Below are 15,506 nucleotides of genomic sequence, written 5' to 3' on the forward strand. Positions count from 1 at the left end.
GTCCCAGCCAGCAGAAGTTAGTCTCTCATTTTTAATTTAACTCAAAGCATGTGAATTGCAATACAATGAAAACATCACAAACAATAAAAATACATTAGAAAAAATAACAAAAATTATGTGCACAAACAGAAAGAACTTTCATTCATCCTTCCCGCTATACTCGAATTTGCCTGAAGCTGAGGATCTCTCTTGTGGACGCCCATGCTGGCATTTCTTCTGTAGCTACAAACAAATAAGCTCAATTTGATTTCTTGGTGTTGCTGTTGTATAATTAACTTCCTTTCTCCCACTCCAAAGAGCTGTGTTTACGCATTTAACTTATTCTATTATTTTCATGGAATGTTTTATTGAAAATGATGTGTTTATTATATTATTTTGAGTCTGTAGCTCTCAAGCACTCGCAGTTGCCTTTCCTCCTTTGTAGTCTGGAGATCAAAGCTCCCAAGGAGAGGAGGAGGAAATCAATGTAGGACCTGGAGAAGACTGGACTGGATTTATTGTATTTGATATGCTGCTTGAACTTACAATATTAATACATACAGGGGCATAATCTAAAGAAACATACAAGTCCGATTTGGATGTAGGGCACTAGTCACCCAAAGTTGGCAACCTCAAAAGGTCCATTCTCGAAAAGTACATCCAAAAGATTTTTTTTTTTTTTTTTAATCGGCTCTCTGTACGTCCAGGCGTTTGATCATCCAGACTGCCACTACGTCGATCTTTATACCACATTCTTGTCCAAGTCTGAGACATCCAGAACAAGTCCTTTTGGATGTGGGAGGGGCCATAATTGTAATGGACCGGTAACCCAGACATGGCAACAAAGCACAGGGGCACCTTACAGCGTACTGCTGTGAACTTCACAAAAAGGGTGCCGCAAACATCTCACCAGAACTCTCTTATAGGTCATAGTGAGCCCCCCAAAATCCACTATACCCACCAGTCTACAACCCCAATAGCTTTTATGGCTTCAGGTGGCACTTATATAGCAGTACAGTAGGGGTTTTTTTTGGGGGGAGGGGGCTAATATTTTCCACCATTAATGTAGTGATTAGAGTGGCTTATGGGCCTGGGATCTCCTATTGTTCACTAGCCTACCCCCAAACTATTTAAGCCACCTCTGTGCAGCTTTCCTATGCCAGGTGCTGATGTTCCAGAGGCAGGTATGTACGTTTTTGTTCTGAACTTTATGGGGGGTGCAACAGGGTAAGTGAGCACAGGGGGAGTGTGTGGGGTCTTTACTTTGTCCCTGCAGTAGTTATCTGGTCACTTTGGATACCTTTTGGGCACTTATACCTATTTTTAGATCGCCTAAGTCACAACGTATAAGTTCCATCTAAGCAATCTCGTCAAACCTTCAATTATTCCTCCAGGACGACTAAGGGGGTCCTTTTACTAAGGACTAAGCGTGCACTAACACATCCATTATATCCTATGGACGCGTTAGCATTTAGCGTGCACTAAAACAGCTAGCACGCCTTTGTTAAAGGACCCCTAAGTCTAGGTCAGCCCACATCCCGCCCTAACCACTCCTTCAAACACACCCCTTTCAGCTCTGGGCGCACAGCAGGATTCAGAGGCCTAAAAAGTCTCTGGTTACATCTAAAAACCCATTTGGATTATCGGCACTTAGATCGTTTAAGTGCCAACTTGGGTGGATTTTTAGATGTATTTTTGTTTCGATTATGAGCCCCATCGGCATTTTGAGCTACCCTTTCTGTCCTGAACAGGCTTACAATCTAATTAAAGCATCCATGAGAAGATATCACATATATAACAGATATATATCCAAGTTTCCTAGTTTATTTAAAATTTGTTAGTCCGCTTATCAAATTTCTAAGCGGAGCACATCAATTTAAAATCAGGGTTATGCATAAAATAAGTCAGACAGACAAAGTGAAACAAATTTGGAAGAAAGGAGAAGAACTATATCGAATGATAGGATAGTAAAACATTTAGGGTAAACACATGAGGGAAGGTCCCACCCGTAAGGTTCAAAAGGAGAAAAGAAAGGAAAAGGAACTATAAATCAAACGCTTCGTAAAAGGAGCCCCATATATATTAAGAAGGGAAAAAAGAAAATAAGTACAGAACACTAAAACAAAACATAACCCCCCCCCAAAAAAAAAACAAACAACAACCAACAACAAGCGATCCAAGAAAATGAAGTATTATGGTTACATTGTAAGGAAAAAAAGAATAAACTAACAATGTGAATTTATAAATATCAATATCAGAAAAACAGTAAAGATTACAAATTTAACTAAACTCTAGTTAGTTTCAAGTTCCAAGCTTCATTCGGGTCCAGTAAACAGAACATATCATCCATGAAGGCTAGTACCAGATCTAGTAGTTAGTGAGATATATGTTCACTAATGGACTTTGCATGGATCCATAATGCTGATGAAATAGAATCGGTTTCTGTAGTTTCTGGAAGGAGAAGCCATGAAAGCTGGCCTTCTATTGCCTACACTCCTACCATGCGGGTTGGGCTTGGCAGGAAAAGGATCAGGTCTAATGCCTTGCACTAGGATGGTGGTTCTCAAAACCTGCCCTGTGGCGTAGTAATGGAGGGTGGAGCCGCGGGCACCATCTTTTGGGGGATGCCCCTCCCCCACACCACACTCGCAGCCTCCCTTCCCCGCCCCCCCCCCGTACCTCTTTAAAATCTTTGCCACTCTAAGCTGTTGCTTGCGCTGGCCTGATTCCCTCTGAAATCACTTCCAAGCAAGCAGCTGGCCAATATGTAAAGAGGTATTGGTGTGGGAAGTGGGGGCGCCTCCTACCCTCGCTATGCCACTGCCAGTCGGTTTTTGAGGATGTCCCTAATGAGTATTTATGAGACAGATTTGCATACCTGTCACTTCCATGCATATTCATTAGGGATATCCAGAACCACTGACCTAGGAAATCTCTTAAGATGGGCACACAGAATATCAGTTGCACTTTGTACATTTTTTGGCTGCTGCTTTGAGGAATAAATTTTCCTAAGCTGTACTGGTTGATAGCAGACCAATGTCAGAAACACAGTGCCCTTCCCCCTAAAAAAACACCCCAGTCTTAAATAAGTAGGGTCTGAAGCAGTGGGTCCCAAACTTGATCCTGAAGCATCCCAGCTAGTCAAGTTTTCAGGATCTCCACAATGAATATTCATGAGAGAGATTTGCATGCAAATCACTCTCATGGATATTCATTGTGGAGATCCTGAAAACCTGACTGGCTGGGGCATCTTCAGGATCACATTTGAGAACCACTGGTCTGAGGTGTTACTGCCGGTGCTGATACGAAAAACAGGAAGAGACACGACAGGTATGGCCGTTTCTTTCTCTTGGACTTCCTCTGGAACATAAGCTTCTGTTTTACTTGAGACCAGTGTGTTGCTTTGGGAGTAGCAGTGAATCAGGTTCTTTGGGGGAATGCCATGGATCGCAGCCTGCCATGTCAGATCTCTGTAGGTACCTCACCCCCACCCCCACATATTCTCAGTGCCTCTCTTCAATGCTACCTTGAATAACCTATTTTTTAAAAAATACGTGTATTTCTTTTGATCTAACCCTACAAATGAGAGGAAAGACCCAGAGCTACGGCTCATGGAAAGCCCAATCCTAGTGAGCAGTCTTCGCCACTTGGCTAGCAATTACGTTGTTCTGCTCTGTGCAACCTCAGAGTAAAGCACGATGAATGAGAAAGGCAGCCACAGCAATCCCTCCCAGTACGAAAAGGACAATGAGCACGATGGCCCAAGGTGGGACATTCTTCTCTGCAAAACACAATAAAATGATTTAAACTTTTAAGAACCAATGACTAATAAAAGCTGTTTAATACTGCCCAATAGAGATGAAGTCTCAGGATCCCATTGATATATATTTTTTTTTTTTTGGGGGGGGGGGCTGGAAGGTAAAATTTAGATCTTTCACCTCTGAAACTTGAGGTCCGAGTGTTGTAGAAGGAGCCAGCCGGGTCACAAGATCCAGCCCAATTCACAGAAGTTTCAGAACCAGAGCCTGCAACAGGGGATGCTCAGTTAGGATTACCATATGGCTCCAAAAATAGGAGGACGGATTGCTTTCACGGCAAGTAAAACATGGATGTCTCAATCTGTCCTCCTTTTTCTGGAGCCATATGGTAACCCTACTCTCAGGAGGAACATTAGCACATATTCCTTCATTTAAAAAAAAAAGAGCTTGATTCTTAGAACAGACTCTCACAGCAGCGGTTTAGCCAGACCCAGTATTTTGGAAGGGCCCTCCTTGAGGAGATATGAAAAAACCAGGTTTTTAACATCTACCTCACCGTCCAGCATCTCTCCTCAATTCCACGGCCTCCTGGCATCTGCCCTCCTAACTCCGAACCTAATCCCTCCCTGGGTGTCCCTGGTACCAGCAGTGATTCATTTCTGCTGCCAGCGCAAGCCCCAACCTTCTCTCTGCCATGTCCTGCCAGACAGGAAACAGGAAGCGACACTAGTGAGGGTGGGACACAACAGAGCGAATGAATTGCTGCTGATGCCGGGGACACTTGTAATGCACACTAGGGAAGGACGGGGTTTGGAGCTAGAAGGGCAGATACTGGGAAATCATGGAGTTGAGAGGAGAAGAGGGCAGTGTGGTGCCTGAGCCCACCCATAGCTATCCCACTGTCTCACAGGAGGTGGTAGAGAATTTGAGAAAGCCAGGAAGAAGCACAGATCATCAGCAGGGAGGCAGAGGGAAGTGAAGCCTGGATTGAGCCTAGAGCACTCTCAGAAGCGGTGGAGCGAGGGGCAAAATCGGAGACTGAGACAATGCAGTAGAAAAATGAATTGAGGATGGCTGCCTGGGTCTTTCATTTGAGATACACCATTGTAAGACTCTGTTACAAAATCATATAAGAGATAGTGGATTGCTTGTACATTGGAGGGTGCACACTCACGTTCCACAATGATGTTCGCACGAGCTGTGCCAAGCCCATATCTGTTGTTGGCATTACACTCATAGTCTCCGCTGTGTACAACCGTGGCAGAGTACACGGACACCATTCTCCCATCACTGGCCACCTCAACACTTTCATTGGACGGCAGACGCCAGGTGAAGTTGGGGGCTGGGTTGCCCGTGCTGCGGCAGCTCACAGTGAAATTCTCCCCAACCTGAAACACCCTCCGCTCTGTCAAAACACTGGTGTTGGTGGGCTTGTCTGGCTTTCCAAAAGAGAAGAGAAAGGAGAATTTGTCAAGCATGTTCCTTCAGGGACTGCTCCAGAACACTTGAAAGTATTTACGCCTGTTTGATTTGTGTTTGGTGCTGTGAAGGTAGACTGGCATTGGTTTGTGTTTGGGAGTCGGGACACCAGGAAAGGGCATTAGCAGTTGAGAAAAGGGGGCAGGAACTGTGGTTTGGGAAGTGAGGAAGGGAGCTGGGTTTTGTGCGTCACTAACTGAAGGCTCTTCCGCTGTGTGGTGGCTTTTTTGCCATCCCCTTTCCTCTTACGCTGAAGGGAAGGGCATCTCCTGTAAGGCTCCGAGTGCTAAAGGCAGGTCAGATTTTCAGCATATCACTAATGAATATGCATGAGACAGATTTGCATACAGTGGAGGCAGTGCCTATGCGGACATATCTCATGTATATTCATCATGGACAACCTTCAAACCTGACCTGTGACTGGTGGTACAGCCACGGGAGGGTCCAGGCCCACCTAGTAGCAGCCTATCTATGATGTTGCTAGTGGAAATCCCCAAACCCTGCCAGCTAAAAACTCCCACAACCTCTCCTCCTGTGTACCTTTAAAGGGCCGATCTTCGTTGGCAGCAAGCAGCATGACTAAAAGACACTGCACGCGCCAGCCCCATAACCTTTCTTCTGACACAACTTCCTGTTTCTGCAGAGGTGGACTGTGTCAGAAGGAAGGCCATGCTGCTCGCAAAGATTGACTCTTCAAAAGGTAAGCAGCGGCAGCGAGGGAAGCAAGTGGGGGATGGATTGGGCTGATTGTCTCGCCTGGGCGGAAGAGGGAGATGGGATCTTCTGCTCACCCTGCCTAGAACATGAGTTACAGAGACAGGAATGTCACCTGACAGAAGATCTACCATTTAGCCTGTAGAAGGCGCTATTTGTTAGCTAATAGGTACTGCTTCTGCCCCTGAATCAGAAGTCTGTGGGCACTCTCCACCACCCCACCTGCATCTCTCGGCCTGAGAGCACACACTCTTGTCAGCTGTACCTGAGGCTCAAAGGAGGACGATACTCACAGAAAACCGTCATCAACACGGTCTTGTTTTTTATCAGGATCGTGTTAGCCACCTGCAGCAGGGCAGTGCAGACGAGCACCATCCCGTCGTGCTTGGCACCTGTTGTGAAGACATACTCCAGCAACAGATTTCGGTTCTGTGCCAGCGCCGTGCCAGCGCCACTGAGAGTGAGTTCAATATCGGACGGAGTGGCGCCAGCAACCATGCTGGACACATCGCAGGTGACTTTCTGCTCCTGGCCTGCCACAATTTCATCTCTCAGATGGATTTCCGGAGAAGAAAAAGCTGCAATATGAAAGCCAATTTTTTTTTTATTTCAGAAGACGAGCAAAAAACGTTACCATGCTTCTGAGTAAGTGAATAAATTCAATCGCAAGGTCAGGTGACAAAGGAATAGCAAGATGGATTCTAGGCTCTCACTATCTGGAAATTCTTTCAGATGGTCTGTGGTTTTATACAACCTTCATTTATAAAGATGACTTCACGTCCCCAAAATCTGTACACTTGGCAAAGTGTGCCACCTTCACACTGGAATTAGAAAATGACGCGGACACAAATTTTTTCCCGTCCCTGCAGGCACTCATTTTCCCATCCTGGCAAGTTTTTTCCTGTCCCTGCCCCATTCCTACAAGCTCCGTCCTCATCTGCACAAGCCTCAAACATTTTAAAATCATAGGTGTTTGAGGCTTGTGCGGTTAAGGCAGAGCTTACAGGAATGGAGCTGGGACAGGAAAAGAACTCTCGGGGATGGGATGGGAAAATGAGTTCCCATGGGGACAGGGAAAAATTTGTCTCCATGTTATTATTATATCTGGATGCTTTTTGTTCTCCTGTTGCATCCTTTCCACTGTATAGATCATGTTTCCTTTTATATTTCTGTTTTCTTGTTTATATTTTCAAAATTTCAATAAATAAATTTTAAAAATGAAAATGGAATTCTCCTAAGATTGTGTTGTACGTACTATCTGGAGATCGTGCAGGAATAACTCTTATTTGGATGTATTTAGGAACCCTTAGCACCAAAAAAAAAAAAATCTAACCCAGAAAAAAAAATAGGTTAACAGAAAACACTTTTACACCCATTTGCTTAGCTAGTTTTGAAAAATAGTTTTGAGGGAGCGTGTCACGGGCACAGAGTAACAACAACTTTTTAATTTTTTAAATACTGCTCTTATGGTGTTCTGTTTTACACTAGGGGGCCTGCAACTTTAAATTCAGTTGGCAGCTTGATAGGCAACCATGCTTTCCACGTTTAAAGAAACCCCTGTTCCCTAGAGTTTCTTTCATTCTTAGGGCTCTTCTGTACATCCTACCTACCCTCCTGGTCTTACCCTCCCACCCACCTCTTTTATTTTATACTAGCTGATCATCCGGCGTTACCCGGATATCCCAATCCCAATTATCCAAATTCCAGCTGCAAGAATGGCCCTCTCTATATCTCAGCGATCCCGAAAACTATGGATTAGACACTTATCTTTTATATCCTGTAGTCAGGCCTCACGCTGTTGTACTGTCTCTGAAGCTCTAGATGTAGCAGCTCTCTTTTTCATATCCTTATGCTGCTGGACTCTCTCTGAAGCTCTAGATGTAGCTTTGATTGCACTTGGCCAATTACATTACGTTTCTTTGAAGGCATTGTTACAGCAATGACAGCACAGTGTGACATCATTCCCCAAGCTTCACACAATTGGTCAAAGCAATATCTGTCTTTTTCGATGATTCTTTACATGTCACCCCCTTCCCACCCCCACAGTATTTTTTTCCCAGATTGTAATTGATACATTTGATTGAAATCTGTCCATACCTAAGGAGTTATGCTGGAACATACATTTTATAAATGAAGTATTCTTTTCCCATTTTTTCCTTCTGTATCTTGTGATATGCGTTCTAGTTTTAGATTATTTTTTTTCCCTTTGTTGTTTTTACTTATTCAAACTTTTGTATTAATTTTTTTTAATGTAAACCGCTTAAGATTTTTAGGTGGTATATTAAATACAATAAACTTGAATAAAGCAGATGCTCTTTCAACTTGGCCCACACCATGGATGAATCTTGCAGGTGTTTTCTGGAGAAGCTGTAAATCCGAATTGTAGTTTAGTCAAACCACCACTGTATAAAGTACTGCTGATAGCAGAATGGACCATACTTACTGTAAAAAAGGATGTTTACGGAGGAGAGCTCAGGAGAGCCATCGGAGTGAATGAGATAGCACTGCGGCGTCAACGTCCACGCACTTTGCTTGGAAATGTAGAGCGCCACCCACTGGACACCTCGGCTCAGGTTTTTCCTCACTGACGTTTCCCAGTCTAGACTCGTATAATTGGTGCATGAGGTGCTACAATTCAACACTATATCAGTGCCATACGGGACTACTGGATGCTTTGGGACTAACCAGAGGCTACAAGACTTGCTGCACACTGTTCCAAGGAGAAGAAGAGAGAAAAAAAAGGTTCCTTACTATTTGCATGAACTACTTTTGAGATGGAAATGTCTCATGTGCAATGTTGGATGTGCCTTTGAGAACAGCTCTCTTCTGCTTAAGCCATCATTGGGTAGAGCTTAGAAATAGCTAAGAAGAAAAAATTAAAAAAATTTAAATTGAATCAGGTTGGGCAGACTGGATGAACCATTCGGGTCTTTATCTGCCGTCATCTACTATGTATGTTACTTTAAATAAATCAGAATTATTGTTCAGTTTGAGAATTCCTGGCAGTGCCACTCTCGAGTGTTGTAGATCCCGATTGTCCTAATTTGTCAGTTCTCTGCGCAGTTTCTTCATGGAAGCTTAAAGGAATGTAACCCCATAACTGCAAAAAAAGTACCCAACCCCCGAGAGCTCCAGCATCATGAATTTAATAACAAACTACATGCATTATAATAATCATTTTATTCTTATATACCGCCAAAGCCATGGTAGTTCAAGGCGGTTTACAATAAGAAAAGCTGTGAGTCTGACATCTGGGAGATTTTTGTATACTGTTTCCACAATTGAGGTGACCCTTGCTTAACATCCAAATATTGTTTTTATATTTTAAAACAGCTCTGTTTGGCATTTTGGTATCTCATTTCAACGTGTTTAGCCACAGCCTGAAATTGACAAATATCTCTTTCTGGGAACTGGGTCACATTGTGGCTTTCTTATCCCAGTGCTGATGGAAAAACCAAAGTTACAGAGGGTGCGGGGAGGAGGGGGGGGGAATCATGTAGAAAGGGAAGGGTGTGGAGCATGTTCTGAAAACAGGAACATATTTCTGCTTTCGGAAAACAGGAAGAAAAAGCTTGAGTTAAACAAGAAACGGATTGTCCAGCTCAGACTGAAACCAAGCGCAACAAAAAGAAAAGCATGAAAAAAAAAAAAAAAGAAAGAAATTAATGTATTTGTATTTATAATCCGCTCATACCTCACAGTTCATAGCGACTCACAAAATACGAGTCTAAAGAACTGGAACAAATCCAGGAATTACAAAAATCGAAGTTAGACATGCTCTAAGGCTTGGCAACTATGTTTTGAATGATTTATTTATTGGGAATTATTAACCGTCTTTCTGAAGAGATTCACCCAAGGCGATGTATAGCAGGTATAATTCAACATACAATTTTGTTAACAGCATTAACAGTAGTAAAAAAAAACAAAACCCCCAAATATAAACATAAATACAAAGAATGAGGTAAAGTAAAAATGAGTAAACTGAAGAGCGTGTGTTTGTTTGGGATGCGGAAATCAAACAGTTGCATATCTGTTTGGTAATGAAGAACTAGCAGTCACTAAGCAGGAAAAGACCTGTCAGTGAATGACAAACCAGTCAGGAACATATGAGAAGAGACCTGGAGGCGAAACGGCCTTAAGAAGCCAAAAACAAAGGCACTGCCACTGAGCCAATTTTAAGGAATCCAAAGGTAAACATGTCCAGAGCATAGAGTCTGAAGACATGGGATCGCCTCCTGAATTACATGAGATACTACAGAAAAGCCTTCACAGGTCCAATGGGGAAGGATGACAAGTAGAGCAGATCCAAGCATTGTGGGCCACCTAGTGGCTAGAATTAAGGCTTATGAAGAGCACTGGGCCTACCATACAGTTCTCAGTTGAGGACTGTCACTGCACTCACTTGGTTAAGTGAAGTGCAAAGGTGACAAACGAATGCTTGTGATACGAAAACCCAAGCCCAACAGGAGGGAGGGGGAAGGGGCTCTCATTTCCACTGTCCCTGTCATCTGCTTCCTTGCTGAGTTACCCGTGAGGAACAGGAAACCTTCTCTGTGAAATCTAGGCAACTCCCTGGTCAGGGCATGAGCATGTGAGCAGAGAAGGGCTTATCTGTGCACTGCAGTCTGTGTGCCTAGAATGATGAAATACAAGCACCCCAAGAAAAATGCAGGAAACAAGCAATCAGAGTAAAGCCACACTCTTCACCAGCCTCAGTGGTGAATTCAGTCTACGGACAGCAGTGCACCCCTGTTTCTTGCAGCCCAGAGGGCACTCGAATTCGGACCTGTCACAAGGAATAGTGATCGATGCGAGATGAACAGCTACATTAGGAACGTAAGGTTAGCCTCAGTTATGGCGCTGGTCTTTGACCAGAGGGCCGCCGTATGAGCACGATGGACCACTGGTCTGACCCAGCAGCGGCAATTCTTATGTTCTTATGGGGAGAGTAGGGAAGATATATCTAGCAAGAAACAGGGGTGCACTGCTGTTCACAGACTTAAACCAAATTCTTCCTTGCAAGCCCCAACCACAAATTAACGACCACCACCCTGCAACTTAACGGTCTAACTTACCCTATCAATTCCACCATCAAAATTCTTGGAGTCATCCTGGACCGCTGCCTGACCTTCGAAGACCTTTTTACACCCTCTGGAAACTCCGTACCATCAAACATTACTTCGACTTCCCCTCCTTCAGACTGCTGGTCCAAGCCCTAATCTTAAGCACCCTTGATTACTGCAACATCATATTTGGGCTCCTACAAGAAAACCATTAAACGTCTGAGACTCATTCAAAACACCGCCGTCCGCCTCATCTATGGCCTCAAAAAGTCAGACCATATTAGCCCTTACTACAGAAAACTTCACTGGTTACCAATAGAAGCGAGAGTCATTTTCAAATTTGCCTGCCTCTGCTTCAAAACTTAACCGGCTCGTCCCCAATATACCTGTCATACCACTTTGCGTTCCCAGGTACCAATCGCACACGCAATGGCTATCTGTTTACCTACCCATCCCCAAAGGGATGCACCTACAAAAGATTCCTTAACAAAACTCTCTCATTCCAAGCTGGCAGATGGACTGACTGCCTGACTACCCTCATCTCATCTGCTCCATCCTATTCATCCTTCAGGAAATCTGTCAAATCTTTCCTCTTTGATAAATTTCTTTAGTGCATGGTACATTCTCTGACATTGTATCCTCGCTGTATATGTACAGTCTCTTGCATTGTAAACTGCTCTCAACTGCACTGTACATTCTCTTGCATTGCATCTTCGCTGAATAAGTACAGTCTCTTGCATTGTAAACCGCTTGTGGTATTGTGGTATACAAAAATAAAGTTGTTATTATTATTATTATTAATAAAGAGTAGACATGAGCTAGCTAAAGGTAGACAAAGCAGTGAGGCCAGATGGCTTACATCTGAGGGGACTGAAGGAACTTAAGGAAGTTCTGAAGGTTTCGCTGTCTGATCTTTGCAATGGATTCTCTACAGTCAGGTGTGTTTGTAGAAGACTGGTTGAAGGGCAGATATGGTCCCTCTCCACAAAAGCAGATGTAAGGAGAAGGTTGGGAACTCCAGACTGGTTAGTCTGGCCTTAGTGGTAAACAAATTCATGAAATTGGGAGGTTTCTGGAGTCCAATGGATTACAGGATCTAAGCCAACATGGCTTTTGCCAGAGGCAGGTCTCATCAGACAATCTGATTCATTTCTTTCAGGAGTGACCAGAGCACCAGATTGAGGGAGAGCACAAGATGTAGTATATTTACATTTTAATAAAGAACCACACTGTTCCACATAGACAACTAATAAATAAACCAGAGTATCCTTGGTATGGGCCATGAAGTATCTGACTGTGTCAGGAACTAGTTAAGTGGAAGGCGACAAAGGATAGTGGTCAATGGAGATCTCTCTGAGGAGAATGATGTCACCAGTGGTATGCTGCAAGGTTTGGTTCTTGAGCTGGTTCTTTTAACTTTTTTGTAAGTGATATTGCTGAAGGGCTGTCTAGAAAGGTTTGCTACTTTGTGGATACCAAAATCTGCAGTAGGGTAGACATACCTGATGGTGTGGATAACACGAGGAAGAACCCGGCGAAGCTTGAAGAATAGTCTGGAATTTGGCTTTAATGCAAAGTCCTGCATTTGGGAGGGAATGGTTCAGTTTAGGGGGGGAAGAATTTTTGTGCATAAGAGGAGCAGAACATGGATGTGATGATTTTAAGGTGGCCAAATAAGTAGAAAAGGGAGAGGAACGGCCAGTAGGAAAAAGGAGAAATTAGGTTCTAACCTGCTAATTTTCTTTGTTAGCCTGTAGAATATATCTCATCATAACAATTCGTAAGGGCTATACCAGTCTACCAGGCGCTCTGTATAAGACTCTGGTGAGACCTCATTTAGAATATTGTGTACAATTCTGGAGACCAAACCTTCAAAAAAAGATGTAAAAAGGATGGAGTCGATTCAGAGGAAGGCTACTAAAATGGTTGGTGGTGTTCGTCATAAGGCGTACAGGAACAGACTTAAAGTCTTCAATATGTATACTTTGGAGGAAAGGAGGGAGAGAGGAGATACGATAGAGATGTTTAAATACCTATGTGGTACAAATGCGCGTGAGGCGAAGGAAATTCTGGAATGAAGGCGAGAGGGGACATCTTTATTGAGCCCCCAGTGTGTCCTGCTTTATAGAAATCCTTCTTCCAAGACCCCCCTTTATAAGAACATCTTTCTTGAGCTTCCAGGATGTCCGTTCCTATGAAAGTAAAAATCCGCTACAAAAACTCCTCCCTTATAAGAGCATATTTCCACAGTCACTGATGTGTCCTTCTGAACAGTCATAGTGCCTCTTATAAGAACACCCCCCCATTAGAAGAACATCACAGTATCTTCCAAGCTGTTCTTATTGGCCCCCACACCTATGCCCTTCTCAGTTAGAGCTTATCAGCATATCTGATACCACATGCTTTTCAGCTACTCCTGATCACCAAAGGGGGGGGGGGGGGTCATATTTTTTGTAAATTTAAAACAATGTAAAAGCCCCTTCCTCGAACGGAGTCTTTGAGAACGCTGACATCAACTTACCCAGGGCAGTCGAGCAAAGGAGACAGGCCAGGATCAGCTGGAGATAAACACTGCGAGTGTCCATGGTGGTTAAAGAGCCCGCTAACCCAGAAATACCAAAGGGAAACCCTGTGAAGTGTAAGCAGATGACACAACTTCCTGCTTCACTACCACCGCCCCTGCTCGTCTCCAGAAACAAAGGAATCTCTTGCATGCAAGGGCACATTTCTCCCAAGTGCTACGGCGCTGGCTGCTAGTTTGCTTTGGTAGGCAACATCCCCAGTTCTTCTTTGGGGGGGGGGGGGCCCTGTAAGGGTGTTTGGCATTCCTTTCCCGCCTCCATTTCTGCAACTGTGCTGCGTGTGAGTGATTGTATTTTTTCTATCCATCCATCACCTCTGGAATATTTTTGTGAGCGAGAATCTGCTGCCTTGAGTTTAACTAAATCATTTTTTGATCAGTCGTGAGGAGGGTGGGATGGTTGTTTCCTTCTCAGGCTTCTGAATAAGTCCCGTATGTGAAATGTAGTGCTGGGTGGGGGAGGGGGGGCTGCCTCAGATTTCCTGTTGTTTACATACTGTTAGCGTTCTCTTCACTTCCTTTGACAGGTCAAATCATAAAAAAAAACCAATCAGTCGAGAATGTTTTTAAAGTGAAACTCAGAGGTCAATGCAATAATTCTGCTTGGATGCCAGCCCTCTACTCCCTTGTAAAATCCATCTTATAAAGAGGAATACCACCTTCCCCCAGATCAGGCCACACAACATCAAGGACTGTAAAAATAAAGAGGGGATGCCACTGGTTTGAGCTGTCGGCACAGGCAGAATTCATGCCTCCTGGAAGGATGGAGATTTGAAGCCATTAACTCAGCAGTAATGGAATGGCTAGACTAGACAGAGAAGCTGTGGTATGGGGCCTCCACTGTGGCCGCATTGATTAACCCAAATAAGATTTTGTTTTTGAGAGGAGAAAAGATACTGTATAAAAACAGAATAAACCCCCAGATATTTATAAATAAAGGCTCAGGGTACCATAACCCAGTAGCAAGTCAGACTGAACTGGGTGACTGGGGATTAAAGGCCTGGGTTATTTTTATTTGACGTGTGCCGAGGTGCTCCCTCCATCCACAATAAAAGAAGTAGGGACGAACACGGGATGTCCAGCAAACTAAGGAGAACACCCAGGCAGGAGAGATAAGTCCACAAAACACATGCAATGGACCTGACACGGCACCGTGTTTTGGCAAAAATCCGCCTGCCTCAGGGGTTAAGGTGAGGAAGGCGTGGCCTAGTGGTTAGAGCTACAGCCTCAGCATCAGAGTTCAAATCCTTGTGACCCTGGGCAAGTCACTCAGTCCTCCATTGGCTCAGGTACGTTAAATAGATTGTAAGCCTGCTGGGACAGATAGAGAAAATGCTTGATTGTACCTAACATAAATGAACTACAAAATGCCAAATGGAAGTTTATAGAGTTCAGCTCTCCCTTGTTCATTTCTATTTCTTTGACTGTTCTTCTCAGGGTGGGGTTTCTTTCTTCTGGACTCTGGTCTGGATCGGGCTCCTTACATCACCAGGGAGGCAGGGGGAGTGGCCAGGGAGTAGGTACAGATCACTGTCGACCTCTGCTGTCAAGAAAGCAGCCAGCAGGGGAAGGAGCAGCCTGGAAGCCACAGGGCACCTTCTTCCAGCTAATGTACCTTTCCAGTCAGGTGCAGCCCAGCAGTTCCAAATCCCACTAACTTCAGTAATCCACTCCTGGTGTTATCTGCAATTTACTCCACTCACTCTCTCAGAAAATGCAAAGGAAAAGGTGATGAGAGTTCGGAAGGGACAGAACACATGGCAATAATTTCTGGTTTTCAGAAGAGCTGTTGGAATTACTTGCTGAGAAACATCACCAGCATCTGAGATATGAAGTCCAGTTCCCGGCAGGTTGACAGGAACCGGCCAAGGACAGATATCATCTCTGGGACACCTCCTCTTCTTTCTACAGGTGCTTCCCCTCAAAAAGCCA

The 15,506-nt window shown here is 44.1% G+C and overlaps 1 protein-coding gene across 1 annotated transcript; it reads right to left on the minus strand.

Annotated features, from left to right (window-relative positions):
• Positions 1-1,783: 1,783 nt before the first annotated feature.
• Positions 1,784-15,414, minus strand: LOC117350118 (cell adhesion molecule 4-like). The gene is made up of 5 exons (XM_033924126.1): positions 13,515-15,414; positions 8,374-8,640; positions 6,224-6,508; positions 4,912-5,172; positions 1,784-3,760 (listed from the first exon to the last, which is right to left on the minus strand). Exons 1-5 carry the CDS (start codon positions 13,717-13,719, stop codon positions 3,663-3,665), a joined length of 1,116 nt encoding a protein of 371 aa, XP_033780017.1. The 5' UTR covers positions 13,720-15,414; the 3' UTR covers positions 1,784-3,662.
• Positions 15,415-15,506: the final 92 nt, after the last annotated feature.

The sequence above is a fragment of the Geotrypetes seraphini genome, chromosome 16, assembly GCF_902459505.1.
Source record: "Geotrypetes seraphini chromosome 16, aGeoSer1.1, whole genome shotgun sequence".
NCBI lineage: Eukaryota > Metazoa > Chordata > Amphibia > Gymnophiona > Dermophiidae > Geotrypetes > Geotrypetes seraphini.